This window comes from Chrysochloris asiatica, unplaced genomic scaffold, assembly GCF_000296735.1.
Source record: "Chrysochloris asiatica unplaced genomic scaffold, ChrAsi1.0 scaffold00340, whole genome shotgun sequence".
In the NCBI taxonomy this organism is placed as follows: Eukaryota; Metazoa; Chordata; class Mammalia; order Afrosoricida; family Chrysochloridae; genus Chrysochloris; species Chrysochloris asiatica.
In genome coordinates this window covers 1,675,476-1,698,999 of record NW_006408858.1, presented here as the reverse complement: position 1 = coordinate 1,698,999, position 23,524 = coordinate 1,675,476, and the positions used below count along the sequence as shown (strand labels likewise).

Genomic DNA, 23,524 nt, shown 5'->3' with positions numbered 1-23,524 from the left:
ACTCGGTGAGACAGGGCTGTCTGGTGGGCTCCTCCGTTTCCCTTCTCCTGTAGCACATGCACTCCTTGGGCAGAGAGGGGTAGAGACTACTCCTGTCTTGCCAGATGAGGCTGTTAACAACTGCACACCTTTACAGCCTATCTCTTTTCTCTTCATAGGTAAGAATAAGAGAGTTGGCAAACAACTAGCCTCCCAAAAGATTCTACAACTGCTGCATCCCCATGTGAAAAACTGGGGGTCTTTATTGCGCATGTATGGCCGTGAGAGCAGCAAGATGGTCAAACAGGTAATGATGCTCCTTCAGAGTCTGGGCAGCTGGCTAGTCTCTGTGTCGCATTCTTCTTTTCCTGCCTTGGAGCCTGAGTCTATTTTTTTGGTGTCCAGAAGACAAATTGGGGGTTCTTGCTGTGTATGTGCACGCTGTGTTTGTGTGTGGTATGTGTGTAGGGAAACTGTGCTTTCCCAGGTGCAGGGATATGACCCCGGCCTGCCCTGTGGCTGTGCTGTGGGGCTGCAGGCAGGAGATTCTGATTGTAAGTGCCCTCCTTCCTGCTTGGAGGCAAGAGGGGGACCTCAGGACCTTGCTGGAAATGGCCATCCTTTGGCTTATGTGAGTGCATCTATCTCTGCCCCAAAGATGGCTTGGGCACAAGGGAGACTCCTATGGTGACAGGTACCATTTCACCTTTGATTAAAGACCACTGTGTTTCATCTGCGCAGTTTTTACAGTTTTTGTCAAAATTTCAAAAATTTAATATCCTTAGGTTGGTGCTTTCTTGTGGATGGAGGTCAGTAATGAGAGGGGACTGTTTACATTTTCATCCTAATATTTATAGAAACCACTTGGGTTATTGGCATCCCAGGAAGTGGTGGGTAGTAGATCTGTGGGTGGTTACTGTTAAGTGCCATCTAGTCAGTTCTGACTTGTACCAACTCTGTAGTTTCCAAGGAGCAGCTAATGGGTTTGAATTGCTGACCTTATGGTTCAGAGTCCATTGCTGATCATACAGCACCACACCAGGAGTCCTAGATCTGTGGGGGAGGTGTGCAAAGATCAAGGATTGCATCTGATCCGTAGTCTCCTGGGCCTTTGACTTCAGAGCAGGCAGCCAAGGGAATGGCTGTGCTTCCCTTGGGTCCCAGACGACTGGGTTTATGCTATCATAGAAGCATTGTGAGCCCTGAGCAAGGCATGGCAAGGGAGCACCCACTGTGGCCACCAGGGTGCTTTCAGAAACTCTAGATACCTTTTGCATCAGAAATTCCATTTACATTTGTTTCCAACTTGGGTGAAGCTAAATGTTGGGATATGATTGAAGTAAACGAAAGCCTCCTCTGGGCCACTGGGAAGCTCCACTGAGGTGAGAGCTGGAGGAATCCCAGTGCAGGCTCACAAAGAAACCCAATACAGTGGAGTTGATTCCTACTCTTAGTAACCCTAGAGGACAGAGTAGAGCTCTGGATAGCGGAGACTCAGTCTTTATGGGAGCAGGCGGTCTCCTCTTTCTCAAGGTCAGCTGGTGGGTTTGAACTGCTGACCTTGAGCTTAGCAGCCCAATGCTTAACCAATCATGCTACCACACCTCTGTTGGATGGTAGGTAGAGCTCTGGCCTCCTATGACACAGAAATTTCCTTCAAGAGAACAACTTGATCCTTGTCTACAAGTAATAGCAGGTGCTGAAATGCTCAGTTTCTTGGGCCTGGCTGGCTCCTGGCTGGCCCCCAGTGCTGGATGTTCCCCTCTTTGGTATGGCTGGGCTCCAGATTTTCCAGCTGAAGGCACTGTAGGTACAGCATTGACAAGCTTTGCTCAACCCACAGAGCCACTTGTGAAAATTTTTAGAGACTGAGGGTTCTGCCACCCTGCTCAGCTTGAGTAGGACTGGAGGCAGCTGGGTGTCAGGACACCTGTGGCTTTCCGAAGCCCACCAAGAATTATGGCAGAAGTGGTGTGGTGGAAAAACCCATCCTTACCATCCCCAAAGTGAGTGTTGATGGTGGTGTTGGTGGTCATGTGCCTCACTGGCTGGCAACAGGGTAGGCCCACACATGCAGGCCGGTGGACAGCCCTCTGGGCCCGAGAGTGAGTCCTGTGTGCGCTTCCCAGGAGACGTCTGACAAAAGCGTGATTGAACTCCAGCAGTACGCCAAGAAGAACAAGCCCAACCTGCACATCCTGAACAAGCTCCAGGAAGAAATGAAGAAGCTGGCTGAGGAGAGGGTGAGCAGGTGCTAGGGCTCAAGCCCACCTATCTGCCTTAGCCTGGCCTCCTCCTAATGGGTAACCAGCACCATTGGGCTTCAGGAGTCCCTCGCTGCAGGATCCTCCTTACCTGCCTCCACTTCTTTGTCTTCTCTGACGAAAGTGGAACACCTAGTGCAGGTGGCAACTGGGGAGGGAAATTGGGTACCAAAGATTGTATCACTGCTTCCTCATGCTCTCTTTAGGGAGCCCTCAGCCCTTCCCAGTGAAATAGGCTTTTCCTTGAGCCTGAGTCTCTTTAATATAAAACCTTTCTACTTTTAGTTAATTTAGGAAGCTGGCCGCTCTACCTTACAGTCATGTGTAGGCCACTTTGGGGCACCAAAGTTTGAGGGTGGGGCAGCACCAGTGCCAGGTTATTACAGATATCGCAACAGGCCTTATAGACAGGGAGGGCCTGAGGCTAGCAAAGGGACTTGGGGACCTTGTCTTTTACTTCTCTCTCTGCCTTGGCCCTTCTCTGCAGCTGCCCTCTCACCCTTCCACATGTCCTTCCCACCCTTCCACATGTCCCCTTCCTGAGTTCCTTGCCCTTTGCCCACTTGCCACCAGCCCGCCTGTCTGTTCTTCCAGGAGGAGACGCGGAAGAAGCCCAAGATGACGATTGTGGCATCTGCCCAGCCTGGCAGCGAGCCCCTGTGCACCGTGGATGTGTGAAGGGTACCTGGTGGAGCCGTGGGGGCACTGCTTCTGTCAGTTACCCCTCCCTGTGACCTCCAGCCTCAGCTCCCCCATACGGCCATCTTGTCCAAAGACCAGATCCAGAAGGGTGGTGGCCATGGTCACACAGGACATATGACAAGCAAGCACTTTCTCCTTGAAAGGTGTTCACAGGTCTGAACAGACTCATGTTTCAGGACCAACTTCAAGAGTTTCCATTCAGACAGGAGGTGATCTATTATAGAGACACAGTTGAGTCCTCATGTGGACCTACTCCCAGTTGTGAAGGTTTCATAGTACATCATATGCACTGACAAGAAATGACACCGAAGTGAGAGATGCCATGAGAAAGTGATAGCATGTTCTGTGAGCTGTGGCTGCTGGTGCTGCCCAGGGCTCCCACAGTATCCTCCCTCCACCCCAGAAGCCTGGGTAGAAGGCACGCTTGAGTATCTTGTCTTTACCTTGCCTCTGTCACCCTTTGCCCTGAAAAACCGATTGTCACAACACTTACTAGAGTGGATGAGTTCAGACCTTTCTGATTGATTGTGGTGGCACCAGGAATTATTTTAGAGGTTGCCACTGGACTGTTTCCTTTTCCTAATGAAGTCTTAATGCCCTGAAATCACAGCTTCATAGACCCCGAGGCTCCCCTGGCCTCTGGCAAGTTTTTACTAATGTCTTTTGCACAGTCCTATCTGTCTGTCCACCTGTTGGTTTTTAAAGCCTTTATGATGTTTTAGCATTTGGGAAAGGATCGTTTGTGGTGAGTAGTATGTAGATTTGGAATCATGTAGCACATACACACAGAATGAAGGCATTTTAGCAAATTGACTTGTCTGCCAAGTGGAATTGAGGACCTTTCGTGCAGTCCATCAGTAACCTGCAAACTGATCTCTTCCAGAGGCTCAGAGACCAGCTGGCTCCACTGTCTGCTTGCCAGGTGGCACTGGACGACAGGTGTGGTGGGGTGAAATTATGGGTATATGTCTGTGTTTGCACGCAGGGCCCTGGGCTTGTCTCCTGCAGGCAAAGGTGCCCAGCCATCAGCTCCCTCACCAGTTTTGGGTGATTTGCTGTACCTTCAGAGGGTGCCAGAGCAGGAGCCTTGGATCTAGCTGCATCTTCCTGTGATTAGGGTATTCCTGTCCATGGTGTATTTTGGGAAATCACAATGACTGGGCAACCCTCCCCACTTTTTTTTTTTTTAAAAAGGTTTTTATTGTTGATTGAAAGTTTACAGGGCAGATCACTAGTTTTACATTCAACAAACCATATACCTTGTTTCATTACAATGATTATAATCCCCTCAGTGTACCATCAGTTAACAGTATTTCTATTCACTTTAGCTCTTTCTCTTTTAAACACTCAGGCATATATAATTTATACCACCAAAGGGCACATTCTGCAAGTTAGCCTCCTGGCTACCACCTCTTAATCCCTCTCTTTCCATGAATTTAGAGTACTCAGCTGCTCCCTCTCTGGTGTCACTGCTTCTCTGCTTGCATTCCACTTGATGATCTTAGGGTCCTTTGTTTCTGGACTATAAGATTAACTACTCCTCAGTTTTGTTACAACACTTCACAATTAGTCATAACAACTACTCTTGAATCATATGAATCTTATCTCCATCTCTTTTAACCAAACCCATCTAGACAAGATGAAAACTATTCAGTGGGGACTTTTTCTTCCACACTTTTAAACGCCCCCTTGAAACCTTTTTGCCTTTATCACCCCCTTATTTTAGGTAGCCCAGTCATTTTCGTAACTGAGGATGGCTTCTGTGGTAGCCTCTTAAAATCTCCCAAATCAAGTTGCTGTAATTACACAATTTTGTGTTGCCTGTCTTCAGCTGTGAAAAATAATTTGACTGTTGTCCCTGAGAACAACCAGATGAGTTGTAGGGAACCAAAGCTTTGAGTTTCTCCCCAGACAGACCCACACAGTGAAGCTGCCCCTATTCCTGAGGCTGTTGTGTGAACACAGGCTGAACTGCAATGTCTGTGGGTAGTCAGAGCCACAAGAGTGCAGCACAGCTATGACGGTCAGCCTGAGCATCTGAATTCATCCAGCATGAAACTGCTGTTAGTTCTTTCCTCAGATCAGATTGGGAAGCTTCAACTGGCTTCAGGATGGATGGGGTGCCTGCTCTCAACAGCATGCTGACAAGGTCCTGGTGGCTGGGGCAATTGCTAATCTCCCAGAAATGAGGTTTAAGAGGAAACCTGGACTGCAGGGAAAGCAGAGTCAACCTCTTGCTCCTTGTTCTCTGTACTATGAAGCTTGCTTTAAAGCATAAAACCTGGTATTTCACCCCAAACAAGTATACTTCTGTGATGGATCCTAGATTGTGAGGGTGCTAAGGAACACTGCCCTGGTAAAAAATGCCCAAGTCACACTTGCTCAAGGACTTAAACAGCTTTATGTATGGGCCAGGACTGGGCCCTATCCTTCCAGTTTCTGGGATGGGCTCCTGGCAGGCAAGACATGCACTGCCTCCTTGCACCTTCTTGCAGAAACAGTCTTTGGTTCTGCTAGTCTGAATTGCCAAAAGAAATCTATGAAGTGGGGGGCCCAGTTTCCTTGGTTGTGCCATCTGGGAAACCTGGGGGTGGTGGGGAGGATAGGGGCAGGGTTGGAGGATCCAGAGCCTCTGCACCATTGGGTTGCTCCACCCTCTCAAACAAGATGAGCATCTCACAGTGTGGGGTCTGTGGAAACAGGTCGACGGCCACTGCCTTGACTGGCCGGAATGGGCTGCCTTTCACGCGGTTGGAAGGGGCCCTGCAGAGGCTGTGACAGGAAGGGTCAGAGGCTTGTGGGTCTAGCCCAGGGGCTCTTTGGGAGGGGAAGGACCCTGGCCCACCCCCATGCTCACTTACTCCACAAAGTTGCCCATGGCTGCCCGGGGGTTGCAGGAGACATACAGAAGCCGCTTCAGGTTTGCTGCTCTGCGGATGGCCAGGATCACCTTGGAATCTGGGGATGGGCAGGTGGTAGCCGGGTCACTTTAGGGAAGCTAGGGGACTTGGAGGGTAGGTGTCTGATCGTTACCCTTTACCCACCAAAACAAAAGGCACTCACGTAGACCAGCACGAGGGGGGTCCAGGATGGCCACAAGCTGTTGGGAGGCCAGTCTGCTCACCAGACTGGGTACCAGATCCTCTGCCCTCCCACAATGGAACTCTATATTGCTCAGCTCTGGTGGACGACATGGCAGCTCCATTAGAATCCAGAATGTCCTGTGTGCTCCCGTGCACCCCCAAGGGCTCACAGGCGCACAAGGGTCTATGGGAAAGTCACTGCCCCCTTAGCAAGGACATGGTGACTGGTGCAGTGGGTTACCGTATGATTGGGCTCTCAGGCCCTGACAGATCTGCTCACCATTCATGCGGGCATTGACCCGGGCATCCTCCACAGCCTCCTGACAGAGCTCAATCCCAACAACCTTCTTCACCTTCTGAAATGGCAAAAGAGAAGATCCATAGCTCCTACCCTACTATGCTTCCCAAGACAGAAACTGATGTAGGAGTGGGAGAGAATCAGGGGTCTTAGACAATGAACTTGGTTGAGCCTTTATGTCAGGCTCCAGCAGGGGCAGTTAATAACAAGTGAGTGGAGTGGGGAGGGCTCACCCGGGCCAGGGCCAGGCCAATGGTACCGGTACCACAGCATACGTCCAGCACCGTGCTCTCTGCGTCTAGCTGGGCCCAATCTTGGATGACAGTGTAGAGCACCTCAGCTGCTGGGGTGTTCACCTGGAGGGGACCAAAGACACCAAGACATCAGAGTGGCTCTGCTCCCTTGGGTCCTATGTGTCTCCCAGTCCTTGTCCTCAGCATTGATATTCTTCAGTTCTCTCCTGCCCCCCTCCACTGCCCCCACCTCTGATTGCCAGGCCACACTAGCCTACCCTGCTATCCACACAATGGGTCACCTCACTTTATGCTCTGGCTTTACCCTCCCTCCTACATTTCTAAGGCGCCTTACCTGAGTGTCAAGCTTGGGTCTTCTCCATCCAAGCACATGGCACCCTGGAGGCCCTGGCCTCACTCCCACTCACATCTGTACCCCACATTTAGTCTCCAGCAGCCCCTGCCAGTTCTATCTATACAACAGGTTGCTGGACACCTCCTCACTTGTCCTTTACCTCCTGCCAGGGCCTCTCTGTGCTTCTGACCTTAGCCCCCTTCGGGCAGCAGTGAGATGGAGCCTTCAATGGCATCACGCTGGTCCCTGAGGCCACCAAAGCCTCAATCCCCTGCACCCAGGAAACCTCCTGAAAGGGTGAAGTGTGCTGGCGAGGGAGGGCTGTTCCTCATTTTCCCCACAATAGAAGGCATGTACTTGTACTTCAACTAGCATGGAGTCAACTCCACTTCATGGCAACCCCATGCATGTCACAGTAGAATTGTGTTCTACTGGGTTCTCCATGGAGTACATGAAGTAAATTCCCCGGCCTGCCTGCTAAGGAGCCTCGGTGGATCTGAACCTCCAAAGTATAAATGGCTGCCTGCCTGCCTGCCTTCCTCACAGCCTGTGCCCTGCAGCTCCCTTGCTTGGATGCACTTCCGAAGACCTCTACAAGGCTAACCTCTTATGACTGCCCTGTGCTATCCCCAGACTAAGTTGGAGCCACTTCACCTGCATCATGTCCCCTGGACTACCTGGAAGAAGGCATGAGGTGAGATCCGGAAGGTCAAGCCCAGCAGGTCCTCATGGATGCACCGGTCCCCAGCCACATGTTCCAGTGGCAGGCTGTCCTGGCTGGGAGTCTTCCTGGGGAGGGTATTAGCAGGCCTGTCAGCATCACTAGGCCTTATGGGGGCCCAGCTCATCTCCAACCCAGGCTTCTCACCTCTGTCCCTCCTCCACAAAGTACAGACAGGTGACGCCGCTAGTCTTTCCCGGCCCTTCTGTGAAATGCTGTGCGAGGGAGGTCTTGAGCCCCGCCAGCTCCTCTTGGCTCAGTTTCTGAAGTTTTGGCAGAGAAAGTCTCATGAGATAGGGCCGCTGCCCACCTAGTCTGGGTGCATCCTAGGGATGGATGGACCCAGGAAGCTCCCTCCCCATGGTAGGGCCGTTCCCCATAGTACCTGGGGGTGGAAGTAAGCAATGGCCATGGCCTGGCCACGGCGGCTGGTGCGTACAGTGAGCTGCTTCCAGTAGCCCTCATACGTCTCTGGGTCATATGCAGAATATGGGGTGGACCTGCAGAAATCAAGCAGGCCTTGAGCCAGTATGTGGTCCCTGGTATCTACTCATCAAGAACAGGAAAGGACTCTACACTACTCATCTTCAGTCATCCCGGAAACTGCACCACCCCCCAACAGGGCAGGATCCTCACCTCACCAGCCCATCCCTAAGTCCTTACCGTATGAACTCCTGGAAGGCCCTAACCACCTGCTTAGTGGCCTCGGGGATGTGCACGGTGTCAAAGGGGGCTGCCACGGCACACGTCCCGCCTTTGTACCTGCCCAGTCGGCAGCCAACGGTATTGTCCTCCCCATCTACGCCGGTGCCAACCAAAAACTCACACTTGTTACGATACTCCGTCTGCAGGGGATGGGGTCAAGGGAGCAGGAGAGGGACAGAAAGAGATGCATCTGACCTCACTCTGACTGTCCAGCACTTGTCAATGATGGGGTCACAGCAGCAAGAGGGACACGATGAGCTTGGGGAAGAAACGCAAAGCCAGGAAGAGGCTGGGACAAACAAGAGGAGACTTTTCCAGCACACAGGAAGAACTGGCCTGACCTGTAGGGGTGACGGTCTGACCCCCTCCAGTGGGCAGCAGGCCTTGTTGTGCTTGTGCCTTTGTGTGAGCAGCCACGGCAACAGGGCGCGGTTAGTGCTCCCAATTTCCCTGTGTGATGAGGTCAAGTTGCAGTTAGGACTCAGTCAGCTGGCTACCACCCAGCCCAGGGACCTGTGCAGCTTCCTGAGGACCTCACTGTCCCCTATGATAACACTTCACTCCGTGCAAGAACCCCGTGGTGTATCCTGCACCCTGCACAGCACTCAGGGCAGCCCCTAGGCTACTCACTTGGCGAGCCTTTGCAGCACCTGCTCACACTCCAGCCGCTTCTGCTCCAGCTGCTCAGCATAAGGCACGGTCCAAAGAGGGGTCACCACGTCAGCGACGTGCGTGACCGGTGGCGGCTCACCCTCAGCCTCGCGCCGCCGCTTCTTGGCCATGGGATCGGCTTTGGGCCTTGCCAGGCGCACACTGAGCGGGCGGCCCTTCCATAAGGCTCCATGTAGCACTCGCAGTGCTTTGTCCCGCTCAGCCGCGCTACGGAATGTCACAAAGGCGCAAGGTGGCTGGCCGAAGAGCTTGGTCTTATGGGGCTGAAGGCCAAAGCGGCCCAGGAAACGGCGGACGTCGCTGAAACTGGCATGGCGAGGCACATTCTGCAGCTCCAGCTTGAAGATCTCAGATGTGAAAAGGTCTTCCCTGATGTAACCGTAGAGGCCAGGTTCCGGCCCCGGCCCCGGCCCTACAGGAGCCCCAGCCCCTTTCTCCTCCTCCTCCTGGGGGGCCGAGGCCACGGGGCTGCCCTGCGCGCTGCTGCCGCCCTGGCTGCAGCCCTCCATGGGCTCTAGGTCCTGGGCAGAGAAAGGCAGGAGCTGGGCTGAAGGTCTGACTCTGGGATGCCCACCTACAAGTTTCTAAACTCATCCCTCCACAGTGCACACTGCACTCTGCTCTTAACTCCATCCCCAGCTCCGTCCGCCCCCAGCCCCATTTCACCTGCTTTTCCAGCCCCACCTGAGGCTCCCTATACTTTACTTGGTTGTCAAGCGTGTCACTCATCGTCCGTTCCCACGTGGGCCACTTCTCCGCCCTGCTTCGGGCTAGCGACACCGCAGGCGGGGAGGGGACTCGAACCCTCACCACTCAGATCCGGGTCTCCGGCCTGGGTCTGCACCGACCGCCCGCCAGGGGCTCGCGCCGGCCTATTTCCTTCACTGGCCCGCCCCCGCCCGGCCACCCGCGAGAACCGCCGCCACCGTTGCGCGTCTCTATGGTCCTGGCTTCCGTAGACGTCATCACCACGCGTCCGCTCAGACCCCTCCCCTTCGGTCGGCTTCGCCTGTGCGAAGGGTGTGCGCCGCAGAGCGGAAATGAACGCAGGGACCGTCGGGAGTGCGCATTCTCGAGGCGAGCACGCGCTGCGCGCGTTTTGGCGGGAAGCGCGGGGTAGGCCGGACAATAAGTGTCCGCTGCCGGAGTCAATAAAGCTGCACGGGTTTTGAATAGCGGCGCGTTTCCCGCCGCCGGGGTCAGGGGTCGGGGTTCGGGTCGTGGGGCGGAGTGAAAAGCGGGCGGGCGGGAGGTACCAGCGCCAGACGCTGAGGGAAGGAGCCACGACCAGCAGCTAAGAGGCCACGGAGCCAGCGACGACCGCACCAGTCGAGCTGCTGCCGCCGCCGTCACTGCCGCCGCGCCCCCATGGCGGCCGCCAAGGTGGGGCTGTACCCGGGCGGGGCCGTGGCGAAGGGGACGGAGGGGCCGGGGTCGCTATCGATGGCCACGTGGGCGGTCCCGCGCTGTTCTCGCCAACCCCTGTCGGCCTGAGGCCACGGGGCCTGTAGAGCCTACAACGCGCGGGGCCTCTGGGGCGCGGATGGGGACTGCGGAGAACGCGGCCTGGAGGCCCCGAGTGCGCAGGCCCCGGGGGCTTTGGGGGCCCCTGCGTGACCTTGGGGCGGCCCATATGCGGGCGGGGCGTCTGCCATCACCCAACGGAGCGGCCCCACTTGCCGAGGACTTGGGCCGGGCCTTCGATTTTCTACGGCTCGGCCCACTTGCAGGGCCCACGACCGTGCTTCCGTCTCTTATGTCGCCCACACAGCACTTCATTCATTCTGTCCTTCTGCCTGACCCCATCCACCCATCGCAGGTCTCTGCTGGCAAAAGCTCGCAGTTCATCTAGGTACTCTGGGCCTTGGATGAGGCGGCTTTGTTGTCGCCCGTGTCTGCTTGGGTGAGCTGGCCGAAGTCGAGCCAGTATAAAGTAGTTTAAAGATACTTTCTTTTCCGGTTTGAGTCTGGTAGTGCAGTCTGGGTGTTTCTTACAGATTTGTAGCTCGCCAAGTCACGTGTTCTGCAAAGCCCGAGCCAAAAACACGAATCCTTTGTGCCCTATTGAACCCGTTATGATTTGTATTTTGCAGTATCTTCCGCTCCCCATGGGAAGAGGTCCATTTGTGGTTCAATTTTGAGAAGCACTAAAAGAAAAAATTTGACGTAGAGTTGTTTCTGACTCAAGGCGACTTCATGTGTGTCAGGGTAGGAGTAGAACTCTGCTTTATTGAGTTATTGACTGGAGATGTAGATTGCCAGGCCTTTTTTCCGAGGCTACTTCCTCTGGGTGGATTTGAATTGCCAACCTTTATGTCATCTGCTCCTTGATAATAGGGTCGCTATGAATCAGAACTGACTCGATGGCACTATACTAACAACAACTTTAGCACTAGAGTGCTTAATTGTGTCGCTCAACTGACTTAATTCACAAGGGTAAATTAAAAGTGTTGCTGCTGGAGTTGTAGCTTTTGCATAGGTTTATTCCAAACAAAATGTGTTTAAACATGTCACTACAATCAGTGGATGGCTATAAACAAGTTCTGTGGGTTAGCCATTCAAACCCCATTTGCCACTCCAAGTGAAAAAGATGAGGCTGTTTACTCCCATAAAGATTTGCTGTCTTGGAATTCCAGTGTAGGGTTGCTATTAGTCGGAATCAACTCGATAATATTGGGTTTGGGCGCTTTTGGTGGTGGCACACCACAACAACCACCATGGTGTCATTTGTTGTTGTTAAATGCAAATGCTGTCAAGTCGATTCCAACCCATAGTGACCCACCCTGTACGTGGTTTCCGAGGCTGTAAATCTTTACGGGAGCAGAAAGCCTCATCTTTCTCCCATGGAGCGGCTGGTAGTTTCGAACCGCTGAACTTAAGGTTCGCAGCCCGATTAACCACTATGCTACCACAGCTCCTTCCTTATGGTGTCATTAGGAAAAGAAAAAAAAGGTCCAGTCAAAACTGTGGCTTCCAGGGGGGGGTGGATCTGCTGGATAAGTTCAAGTCAAGGCAGAGAGATCAGCTCAGAAGGTCATGGCAACTTTTCTTGAGATTCCAAAGGGGTCACCTTGATAGATTTTCTTGAAGGACACAGGATGCTCACGAGGGCACGTTAAATTTTTTGAAAACTGCATTGGTGAGGAAAAGGCCAGGAAGGTTGTGCCAAGAATTTTTTTTTTCCCCCGTCATAACAGTATGCTTGCCTTACAATTTTCTTGGAAAACATTACCCCGTCCACCCTACGGCTCTGATCTTGCCCATCAGTTTCCTTTTTGTTCCTACAACCCTAAGAGCATTTCAAAGGAACATGATTTGAGTCCCTCAAGGATGCCTAAACTGCCATTCGACATGGTGTAAATGGAGCGCAGAAATATTTGGGGGAAGTGGTGGAAGACCTGTTGTTAAGTGATTTTGAGTGAATTCTGACTCATAGTGTCTCTGTATAGGGTTTTCCAGAAGTGACTGGTGGGTTTGAACTGGATATCTTATAGTTAGCAATCTGGTGCTTATCACACAATGTCACGTTATCAGCTTAGTCAACAGATATATTGAGAAACAACTATAGTTTCATATTTTAATGTTTTTTAATAACGGTTTCTTATGACTTGTTCACATGCATGACACTTTAGACATGTCATCAGGTGGGACCAGTCCCTAGAGAAGTATGTCATGCTTGGTAAAGTGGAAGGTCGTTAAAAAAGAGGAAGGCTTTCAATGAGTTGCAATAATGGACTCAAACATAACAGGACTAGGTAGTTTCACTCTGTTGTATATGGGGAGGATTGCTATGAGTTGCCACCTAAGAACAGCAGAATAATCTTGATTTTTTTTTTTTTTCCTCAGTAACACCAGGGTTACCTATGCAGATGATAAACCATCTGATTTGCATCTCCACTCCCACAGTGCTAGCCCAAAAACACTCTGCTGACTGCACCACAAAAGTTGAGCTTGCTTCATATTTTGTTCCCCCTTCCTTCCTCTGCACAATATCTTTTTTGACTTATCACCTTGGTTTTCTAAGGCAAGGTAAAATTGCTGGCAGCTCTGAATTACATGTAAGTAGCATCTGCTTTTTTTACCTTTTAGAGGAAAAAGGCCAACTTTTATGACATGTTCTGGTTCCTTGCTTTCTTGTCCAGTAAGAGCATGAGCATGAATAGTTTCAGTTTATAAAGAACTCAAAGGTTTCCTTTTGGCTCTGAGAGTGACACGCTTATTGATGCCCTCTTTAATCTGCCCTTGCGTCCTGTAATCCTTGCACAACCTGTATTGTACAGATAGGAAACTAAGGTTCAGAGGGATGAGTGGGCTTTGCCCAGCCACTCACTTAGTAAGTGGGTGGCCATGATTTAGGTGTCCCAGTCAAGTCGGCCCACCACGGGGTTGATGCTTGTGTACCTGAGGAGGGGGCTGAAATCCAGTGCCTTGCTCTGAGAAGAAAGGAGCTTCAAACCATTGGTGGAAAAATCAGGTTCTTTTATCATTTATTTTTCCACAAACTTTTTAAAGTTACCTCTTACACTCACCTGGTGATTCTGTGGCGCTGGGCCTTCAATGCAAACTTTTCTTGGTGTAAAAGGCTGTGGGCTTCAATTCCTACTTTGCGTGTCCTCATGGGTGCACACTGTTGGCGCAGGTGAGCCAGCAGAGTCACCTCTGTGTACCCTCCCCAGGATTCTCACGAGGATCGGGACACCACCGAAAACGTAGACGAGTCCAATCATGACCCCCAGTTTGAGCCGATAGTGTCCCTTCCTGAACAAGAAATTAAAACGCTGGAGGAAGATGAAGAGGAACTTTTTAAAATGTAAGTTGGAAATAATTTAAATCAGCTGATATTTCCTTGTTGGTTGTTGGTAAGTGCAATCAAGTCAGTTCCAACTCAGCGATCCTGTATAAGGTGTCCAAGGAGTAGCTGATAAGTTTGAACCACCAGCCTTACAGTTCAACTGCCCTTGTAGTCCAGTGCTTATCCTACAGTGCCACACTAGGACACCAATACATTGCCTTAGAAAAAGATATGTTTGTTGTTAAGTGCCATCTAGTAGGTTCTGACCCATAGCGATCCTGTATAGGGTTTCTGAGGAGCGTCTGGTGAACTTGAACCACCCACCTTACAGTTCAAACTGACCACAGCACCACACTAGGGTAAGGTTATACCCATGATACTTTACAAGTGTCAAGCACCTTTCGTTGGACCTCTAAGGTGTTTGAAATGAGCCTGGTGGCTCATCCGTCACTACTGCTCCATCCACTGAGGCTTGGCTCCCCATCTCCCCTCCCTTTGAGGAATGTGGACCCCTTTGGCACTCAGAAGATTATGAATTCCTGAGTGAAAATAATGTTTTCAGCAGTACAGAGTAATGCCTGGAGTATAAAGGAGGTGGGTGGGGATGCTGGAATACAGTCCAGATTCCATTTTGAAAATCATGGTGCGAGTGCTCCTTGGTGGTCCTTCTATGAAAAGCCTCAGTGATAGGTGTGATTTTGAAGAAAACGGCAGACACAGACTGCTGCACCTGTGACCCGCATTCAGAACTGCGGGAGCCTTAGACACAGTTACACATTGCTGAAAGTAAGGTGTAGTCTTTTCCTTTCCAGTTGATGGAACCTCCCTACAAGTCTTCTGTAGGGATATTCCCCCCAAGTGTGGGATCCCTGATTGCTTGGCTGTGGGGTGAGGAAAAAGCAGAGATAATCACCACTGTGTGACACACTCTCCCCCCCACCCCTCCCCACAGGCCAGGAAAGGGGAGCACTCATGCTCCTTTGTCTCTGAGGGTGGTGGGTATCCCCCCGAAAAGACACAGGTCTGCTGAGGCTATGCCCTGCCCAGAAATACCACCACAGTTTCTGGAGGTGACTTCATGGGTGCAGACCTTCCTGTGGGAAGTGAGGCCAGCACATTAGGCTGTCATACTTTGGCCCTCACTCTGCTAAAGCTCACAGGAGCATCTTGTTCTGAGACCTTGGGAGGACACAACAAACAAAGCCCCAAACCCACTTTCGTCAAATCAGTTCTGAGTTCCAGAAACCCTGTAGGACAGAGTAGAACTGCCTCATAGGGTTTCCAAGATGGTAAATGTTGGCAGCAACAGACAGCCTCATCTTTCTCCTGCAAAGCAGCTCATGGGTTCACACCACTGACCTTTTAGGCTAGGGCTCCCGTAATAGAATTGATGTACGTGGGTTAGGCGGTACTTTGGAGCAGAGTTTGCTGCCCTGTGCCCAGAAGCCGTAACAGAAACAAGAAAAGCAGACTTGTGGGACCATAAGGGGCAGTGGTGGTATGGTGAGCAGGGTAGGGAGGGAGTTGGTGAGCCCCAAGGCCTGGGCTCCTGCCAGGACCTTTTGAGCTGTGTGGAACTAGGGGCTCGTTTGGATAAAAAAGGTATGTGGTAGTGTGAGAGGGTGCTTGGGGTCAGGAAAGCTGGATATTGGCGCCAGAGTCTGGTTGACTCAGCAGAGGCCAGCGGGTGGCCCCTTCTCTGGGTGGGCTAGGTGACATGCAGGCAGCATCTAGTGATTGAGGCTGGCCATACATGAACTCAGCCTCTGCCTGCCTGCCTCCTTACCACGTCCCTGTGGCCATCTGCCGAGAGGAGTGCTCACCCTGCTGCACCTGCTTTTAAATGGAGACACCCATGCGCTCAGGGTAGCCACAGTGCCCACCTTGAGCTGTTGTCCTTGGTGTGAAAGGTCAAGCATGTGACTGTTGGAAAGAATGTTTCATTTGTATAATTGAGCTTTTCTTTATTATTGTAAAACTAAACCATTTTGAATTGTGTTGAGCTGTGAGCTGTCGTCCACTCTTCATATTTTGAACCTCTTATCTCCTAATTACGGGGGGGGGGGGTGTTTGTTGACATAAGAAAGGTCCACACTGTACAAAAAACACATATTCTTTGTAGGAATAATTAGAAACTTCGTCTTATAATTCCTTTGTTCATCAGTGAGTGTATCTAAGCTCTCATGTAATGATTTCTCTCAAAGGCGGGCAAAGTTATACCGTTTTGCCTCAGAAAATGATCTCCCCGAGTGGAAGGAGAGAGGCACCGGCGACGTGAAGCTCCTGAGGCATAAGGAGAAGGGGAGCATCCGCCTTCTCATGCGTAGGGACAAGACACTGAAGATATGCGCCAACCACTACAGTAAGTCCTGGGGCTCCTCTGGCCATGTGGTATCAGACAGGAACCGGAAGCGCTTATCTTGGGAGGGAGTGAGGGGGGCATGTTTGTGGTGTGTTTTCTGAGTCTAAATAGGAAAGGAGGTTTTTAGAGTGGCCTCTGAGCTGAGAGCATGCCTACCACAGGGCTAAAAAACAGGACTGGGGCCAGCAAGACAACTTGGCTGGTGATCACATGGCAGATAGGATGCATGCGTGCACAGTCCCTGGTGTGCTCGGCTCTGGGAAGGGACACAGAACAGGGAGGAGGTGATTGTGAGGCACTGTAGACAGTGGCAGTGGTGGATGAGGCTCACCTTTGAGGGTCTGGATAGGCCACCAAAGGCAATGTTAGTGGTACCTGAGGGTCCTGTGCCTGCTTCTGTGCGTTGGTGTCTTCAGAAGAAGCAGCATCAAAGCCATTTCCTTGGTCCAGCCTGGTGTTTGCTGTGCATTTGTTGGACGTAATATGTCCATGAGGGCACCAGGAGCACCCCACACCCTGTATACTCCAGGCATGATGGAGCTTCAGCCTAGCTCTCAGCCCACTTAACCTGAGTGTTCTCCCTGTGCTCCTCTCCACTAAAGCCTGGGCTAGGGGCCAGGTTGTTTTTGTGAGAGGAGTTATCTGTTCCTGCATAGCTGTCTGTTGGTCCAGTTGTCACTGGACACAGGGACTGGCCTGGTGGGCAGCTTGGGTGGGGCAGGTGCATCCATGGAGGGCCATCCATCTCACCGTGTGGGGTGTAGGGATGAGGTGTGGGTGCAGAGTCCTGCAGGGAAACCCAGTCATGGATCAGGCCAGGGCCCCAGGATGCTCTTGTCTGTCCTCCAGGGGCTCTGTTGGGGCATCCCTCTGTCTGATGCAGGACCTGTTCCCTCACTTGCCCTGAGGTCTTCAGCAGCCCTGGGACTCAGCTGGAGAAGGATAGATGTGTGTTTGCCTTTCTCTCTGGGGGGCCGTGGATGGTGGGTGTCTGTCACTAGGAATCTCTGTCTGTTTATGGAGGCATTGTCCTCTGTGGGCTTGGACAATGGGAGCTTGGGAGTGTCTGAAGGCTCCTGCCCATTCTCCTGGGTTCTCCCTCCACTAGCCCTACTCCTACTTCCCGATTGGCCTTCAAGTCTGACATGAGGCTGAGGGGTGCTTGGGCACTGAAGACCCTGGCTAAGCTGTCCTCGTGGTCAGGGGGCAGCCTCCTCTGCCTTGGGTTTTGGCCAGTCCTGGTTTTAGAATGAATCAGGGTTTTTCTAAAAGCTGTAGGTAAGAACTGTGTCCTAGGGAACTTTGTCTGGGCTTGGTTGATGGACCCCAGGTCTTTCTCAAGTTGCCCCAGGACAGGGTTTGGTGGAGTTGCTGGTAGGTGGGCCTCATAGGATCTACACAGGTCTCTCTGGACTTTTCTCTTCCCTCCCCCAGTTACACCACTGATGGAGCTAAAGCCGAATGCAGGCAGCGACCGAGCCTGGGTCTGGAACACCCACGCTGACTTCGCCGATGAGTGTCCCAAGCCAGAGCTGCTTGCCATCCGCTTCCTCAATGCTGAAAGTATGTAGCATGGCTTTCCACCTGGGGGAGTGGGGCTCGCTGGTGTTATCTGGCTTAATGGTGCATTGAATATTCAGCAAGTTAGTGGAAAAGTGGAATTAAAAGATGAATAGGATTTTTCCATTGAGTTTTTTTTTTTTTTTTTTTTTTTTGGAAACGCCCTCTTAGCAATGTCACTGTTTGAGGGAGGAATTAAGTACCAGCAGGAAGAGAAAAGTGCATGTAGAAGGCTGTATGTGAGACCCAGAGCGATGAGCCTGAGGGCAGTCTGAGCTGTGACCTGGAGCTGGGCCCAGGCCAACCCAAGGCAGTTGAGTGCTAAGTTGTTTCTGACAAGATGAGGTCATCAGGTTGCTACTGAGCCACATCATCCTTAAGTTCACATTTGTGTTTTCATCAGGGTGTGGAACTGTGAGCCTGACTTCTGGAACTGCTCTCTGCTCATGCCTGAGGGGTGTGGATGGGGGCATTTTGGGTAGGGACCCGGGCAAGCGGCATATCTTGTGCACAGCTACCTGATTTTGAGGGCTCACAGTGAGGTCTGCCCAGTGTGGAGGTCTTCTGGGTTTTCACAAGCTGGGTCCTGCAGGGTTCAGGAAGGCTGAGCAAGGGGCTCCTGGTGTGGAAGGGTACCTCCTTGGTTGCTCGAAGTCCCGAGCTCTTGCCTGTTGAGCTCAAGAACCCAGAGGGTTCTGCACATCAGATAGTCCAGGTTGTCCTTTAGGTCAGGAATCGCCATGTGAGGGGGCCTGCTGTGAGTCCTACCTGTTCAGATGGCTTAGAATGTGCTTCCTTCACTGAGACTGCTTGGGATTCTTACAACGTACTTTTGTCTTCTTTCCTCAGATGCACAGAAATTCAAAACAAAGTTTGAGGAGTGCAGGAAAGAGATAGAAGAGCGAGAAAAGAAAGGTGATGTGCTGTTGTACATGGGGACTGGGAACTTCCTCGCAGACTCACTCTGCACCCGACTGCAATCCCAGCCCGGTGCTTTTTCTGTCTGCCAGAGAAACCATCCGGGTTGTTGTTAGCACTTCGGCCTGTCCGAGGCAACACAGCTTCCCGGAAACATGTGTGTGTGCCAGCCACATGCACGTGGATACTGGGCTGGAGGTGCTTCAAGCAGGGAGCCAGGTCACAGTGCTCCAACAGGTATCCCGTCAGAGCCTGAGGTCCTGTCAGGACCAGGCACGGGCCACAAGAAGCTACCAGCTCTTGAGCCCTGGGAGGGAGGGAGGGAGCAACACTTCCTGATGATTGAACTGAGGAGACAAGCTCAGCCTAGAGATGACCTTGGCTAATATCACCCACTGAGAATATGGCAGAGAAGTGGCCTGTGGGGAATTTGTCCCAAGTTGCAGCATCCCCAAGGGTCCAGGGAGTGTGGGGTGAGGCCTCACCTCCAGCCTTTACCACAAATGGCACTGTCTCCATGTGTGGACTACAGAATACCATCCAAGATCCAGAATCTGCATGAGGCAGAAACCTACCTAGGAAGGAAAATGCTAATGTTTTCCACCAATTAAACAGCAATGTACAAGTGGTGATGAGGCAGAGCAGGTGCTAGGCTGGGTCTGAGGGCCAGGTGAGCCACTGCCCTCTCCCAGCTCCCCACAGATCCCCCTCAGCAGATGAGACCCCTGCACAAAATCAGGCAGTCCCTTTGAGTTCTGGCTCCCACAGGCTTCACTGTACCTGTTTCTCTCCGTTTTCTCAGTGTTCACTGGTGTCTTTTGCAGGCTCGGGTAAAAATGACAATGCTGAAAAGGTGGCCGAGAAGCTAGAATCTCTTTCGGTGAAGGAGGAGAATGGGGAGGCTCCAGGGACCAAGGTGGCTGATGGGGAAGATGCCAAGGAGAAGACTGAAGAGAAGCAATAAATGGTCTTAATATTATTTTTTTTTCCCTTTTTCTAATTTCTTTTTCTTAATATTTTTTTATCCTATCTCTTCTTTTGGATTTATTTTTATTCTGTTTTGTTTACAAGGGACTTTATATAAAGCTATTCGAGCTCCCAACATCCAGATTGGTTTTTTTCTCTCTCTCTTGGAGTTTTTGTCCTATTGAAGATGATTTCAGAAAATCCATTCCCCCAGTCATGAAAATGTACTGTGCTAACTTTCTTTTCCATAGTGGAAACACTTATTTATAGTCATCAAAACTAGAGAATAAAAACTGCATTTGATAATGGTATCGGCAAGCAAGACTGGTGGCTTGGGTGCTTGCTTGTCACTGTACCTGTGGGCTTGGCTGTCTTCTGAGAGTGTGGTGTGTGTGTTGTGAGTGTGCGCACATAAATGTGTCTGTGTGAACGTGAGTTTTGTTGGCAGTGACAGGCTGGTAGCTGTCCCAGGTACTATTTGGGCCTCTCTCAGGTGCGTGCTGAGGCTGGCTCTTGGACATTTGGGAATTTGTGGCACTCTTGGTGCTAGTGGGGCAACTGGAGCCCAGTGGCCATAAGTGGCCATTGGTCACTGAGAGCACAGAACAAGGCTAGGCCCTGTGCTATAGAGGTAAGCTGAGGCTGCTGGAGGTGTGGGAGGTGGAGCTTGCTCTGGTCTGGAGGTCTCGAGGCTGTGCTGGGCAGAGAAGAATTGGAAGACCATTAGAACAGCTAACAGGTGGGCCTGGGGATGTGCTTTGGCCAGCCCCATGTCACACAGGTCTTCTGTCACAAGCCACAATAAGCACCTCTCCTGGGATGTTGATTGAGGGGTGGGGGGTGGGAACTGCCCTAGGGGAAAAAACCCTTGGTGCCATGGTAACTGGGTTTGTCTCTAGGCATCTACCAGTTGGGAAGAATAGTTGGTGTGGAGGCACTTTCACAACTCTGGTTTTGTTGGAGTGCAAGAATGTGTGTCCTGGCCACCCTGCCCTGGTGGTGGTGAGAGGGGTGTTCCAGGGACAGACTGGCCCATCTTCCAGTGAGAGGTGCTGTAGACCTGAGAGGGCCTCATACTCCAGTTGTACTCTGTGGCCATGAGCCAGAGGTGCTTCACAGGGTCTCCCTGCTCCCAACTAAGCCTCACTCTGGCTTCAACACCTCACACCTCTGGCGGAAGGCTCCCTGGCCATCTGTGTTGCATTGTGTGCCTGGGCGTCATGGCATGGTCTCCCTTGGATCTGGTGAACAGTATGTCCCACACAGAAGATGTGTTGAGATGCTGGGTGCTTTGAGGTGCTATCTTAGGGACACAGAATTGTGATGCTACATCCTTATCCTGCGAATCTGTGACAGTCACACTCCGTTAGAGACTTGGACTGTGCCTACAAGCCAGCAGGCACTTGGGGGCCTGGGGTGGGATCAACTTTGTCAGCAGAGAATGGTGGTTGTAACCCCCTGGCCTGGTTTTGTATTCCCATAAAATAAACATCACATCCATGTAACTCCTGGACTTCCTCCTTTGTGTCAGGTGGTTAAATAGGTCTCCAAGGTGGGGGTGGGGGGACTTGGACATCAGCCCCTTGGGATGATGGGAGAGATGACACCCAAACAACCCAAATCCACCTTATAGGACGAGTAAACTGCTTCTTAGGGTTTTTGGGGCTGCCAATCTTAACAGAAACAGACTGCCTTATTGTTTTCCCATGGAGCAGCTGATGGGTTTGAACCATTGACCTTATAGTTAGCAGCCCAACAAATAACCCACAGTGCCACCAGATATTGATTGCTGGGTATACTGACGTGAGCTTGCTCACTCTGAAATAGCTTACAGAAAGTTACACATGGGGACAGGACAAGAGATGATATGTAAGGACTCCTCTCCTAGGCCCTAGCAGTCCCAGGACAAGCAGGAAGGACAAAGCTGTATGTAGGTGGATGCCTTTAGAGGGTGATGTACCCAAAATGCCCCTAACAGCTGTTTTGTTATGTGCCAGTCAGTTCAGACTCCGACCCTGTATAGGGTTTGAACTGCCAGCCTTATGGTTGTTCTATAGCACCACACCAGGACTCTGGCAGCTGTCTGTTGTGCTTAAGTGGTGCAGTTGAGTTGATGCCAACTCATAATAATGACCATGTTTAGGGTTTCCAAGGAGCCGCTGGTATTTTTAACTGTCTTGCGGTTAGCAGTCCAGTGTTTAACCTGCATTACACCAAGACTAACAGCTATCTGTTGATAAGTGCTGTCAGAATTGGTTTCAACTCAGCAGCCCTCTATTGGGTTTCTGAGGAGTGGCTGGTGAGTTTGAATCACTGCCCTTTTGGTTCAAACTGAACTTGCGGTCTAGTGCTTATCCTGCAGTGCCCCAACAGGACAAGATACTATAAAAATTGAGCCTAGAAGTGTTGATGGGTCATGGATTGGAGATGCTTTTGGCTGGGTTTCCTTGCTCCATGGCAAGGGAGCTGGGCTGTAGGGTTTGCAGCAGCCTTGGGTGGCACTGATTCAATGAGGTCTTGCCAAGTGGCCCAGTTCAGCTAGCCCACTGGTTTTCGGCCCCAGTATGATCCTCCATCTGGAAGGCAACGACCATGGCCTCGTGCTGGGTGGTAGCCAGGTCTACCCTCGCTGCCAGCCAGGCTGCCCTGGAGAAGAGGGCTCTCACCGTGGGGGCATGATGTCCAGGACCCTCAGCCCAGGGAAGTAAGCTGAATCCACCTTGCAGACCTGTATCCAGGGGCTCTGTTTCCTTTGGGGAGCCCACTGGGGGTGTGGGATTTCCTGGAGGCCTGGAGCTTGTGTGTGCCAGACTGTGGGGAAGAGGACAGGTCATGTCCCCAGTTTTGGAGCAATTTTATGTGTGGCCTTTTAATTTTGTGTTTCCTAGCCTTCAAGGACATCTATGGGTAGTCTCTGCTCACCTTCATGGCCTGGGGCCTGCTCCACTGCTCAGAGTGCCTGTTAGTATAAGCCTCCCTTCACGGGACTGTGACCAGTCACCAGGATGGTAATGAGAAAAACTCACCTCTTTGTCTGTGCTTCCCTGATCCCCTAGGGTTGCCTTTACTGGGAGCTGAGATAGGGAAGGGGCCCCAGGCCAGGGAGCCCCAGCATCCCTGGCAATACACAGGAGGAGTGACCAATGGGGTCACACTGGTCCTAACTGCAGAGGAGTGTACAAGGACCAGGGAGGGTGAGGTTTCTGTGAACAGGGTCCCCCAGGGAATGGCAGGACTTGGCTAAGGGACCAGCCAATTGACCCAGGTCTCAGCCATCAGGCCCTTCAGGCAAGGGGCATGGTGATGGTCTAGCAGGCTAGGGGTGTGTGTGTGTGTGTGTGTGTGTGTGTGTGTGTGTATTCCAGTCCCAGCAAGGTCGCAGGTCCACCTTAAGCTATGGCAGCAGTGGGTGGGATTTCCTGCTGCAGGCTGGTCAACCTGCCAGTGTTCCTAGTGGGGAGCCTGGCCCCTTACTTCCCCAGGGAGAATACCCGTGCTCACTCCCATGCCTGGGGTCTCCCACCCACACAATCCTCCCATGTACCACCCTGCAATGTGGGCTGAATGCAGCAGCCCTCTCCCAGTTGCCCCTCACTGCCTGGTCACCCCTAGGTTACTGTGTCCACTGAGTGACTTGAGAGCTGGCAGGTGGACACAGATGGACACACAAGGGGTCTCTGCTGTGTCACCTCTCTCACCCTGTCACCCTGGAGAAAGCTAAGAACCTGTGATGAAGAGGGGCTTCCCTGCCCAGGAGCAAAGAACACAGCAGAAGAGACCCGGAGCTGGGAAGTATGCGACGATCAGTGATCCTGTGGCCTGTCGTGGAGAAGGGGCGACGCGGGGGTCACCGACGAGGCCAGAAGGCGCGTGCGCGGGGCGGGGCCTGGCAGGGCGCGGGTGTCCCCTAGTGG

The 23,524-nt window shown here is 52.0% G+C and overlaps 3 protein-coding genes across 4 annotated transcripts in view; 2 read left to right on the top strand and 1 right to left on the bottom strand.

Annotated features, from left to right (window-relative positions):
* Positions 1-2,924, top strand: part of DGCR8 (DGCR8 microprocessor complex subunit) — a 36,031-nt gene extending 33,107 nt beyond the window's left edge. For both annotated transcript variants that reach the window (XM_006875820.1, XM_006875819.1), the window contains 3 exons: positions 159-286; positions 2,109-2,222; positions 2,838-2,924. In XM_006875820.1, the coding sequence (XP_006875882.1) occupies positions 159-286; positions 2,109-2,222; positions 2,838-2,921 (326 nt within the window). In that variant the 3' untranslated portion in view covers positions 2,922-2,924. The remainder of the gene's footprint in view (positions 1-158; positions 287-2,108; positions 2,223-2,837) is intronic.
* A 2,558-nt stretch (positions 2,925-5,482) lies between these two features.
* Positions 5,483-9,455, bottom strand: TRMT2A (tRNA methyltransferase 2 homolog A (S. cerevisiae)). The gene is made up of 11 exons (XM_006875845.1): positions 8,971-9,455; positions 8,682-8,790; positions 8,299-8,480; positions 8,021-8,135; positions 7,783-7,898; positions 7,592-7,703; positions 6,560-6,682; positions 6,309-6,384; positions 6,009-6,125; positions 5,807-5,903; positions 5,483-5,717 (listed from the first exon to the last, which is right to left on the bottom strand). Exons 1-11 carry the CDS (start codon positions 9,120-9,122, stop codon positions 5,483-5,485), a joined length of 1,434 nt encoding a protein of 477 aa, XP_006875907.1. The 5' UTR covers positions 9,123-9,455.
* A 925-nt stretch (positions 9,456-10,380) lies between these two features.
* On the top strand, positions 10,381-23,521 carry RANBP1 (RAN binding protein 1). Its single transcript, XM_006875844.1, has 8 exons — positions 10,381-10,395; positions 13,689-13,822; positions 16,009-16,166; positions 17,601-17,729; positions 18,576-18,641; positions 19,469-19,601; positions 22,174-22,314; positions 23,365-23,521. Exons 1-8 carry the CDS (start codon positions 10,381-10,383, stop codon positions 23,519-23,521), a joined length of 933 nt encoding a protein of 310 aa, XP_006875906.1.
* Positions 23,522-23,524: the final 3 nt, after the last annotated feature.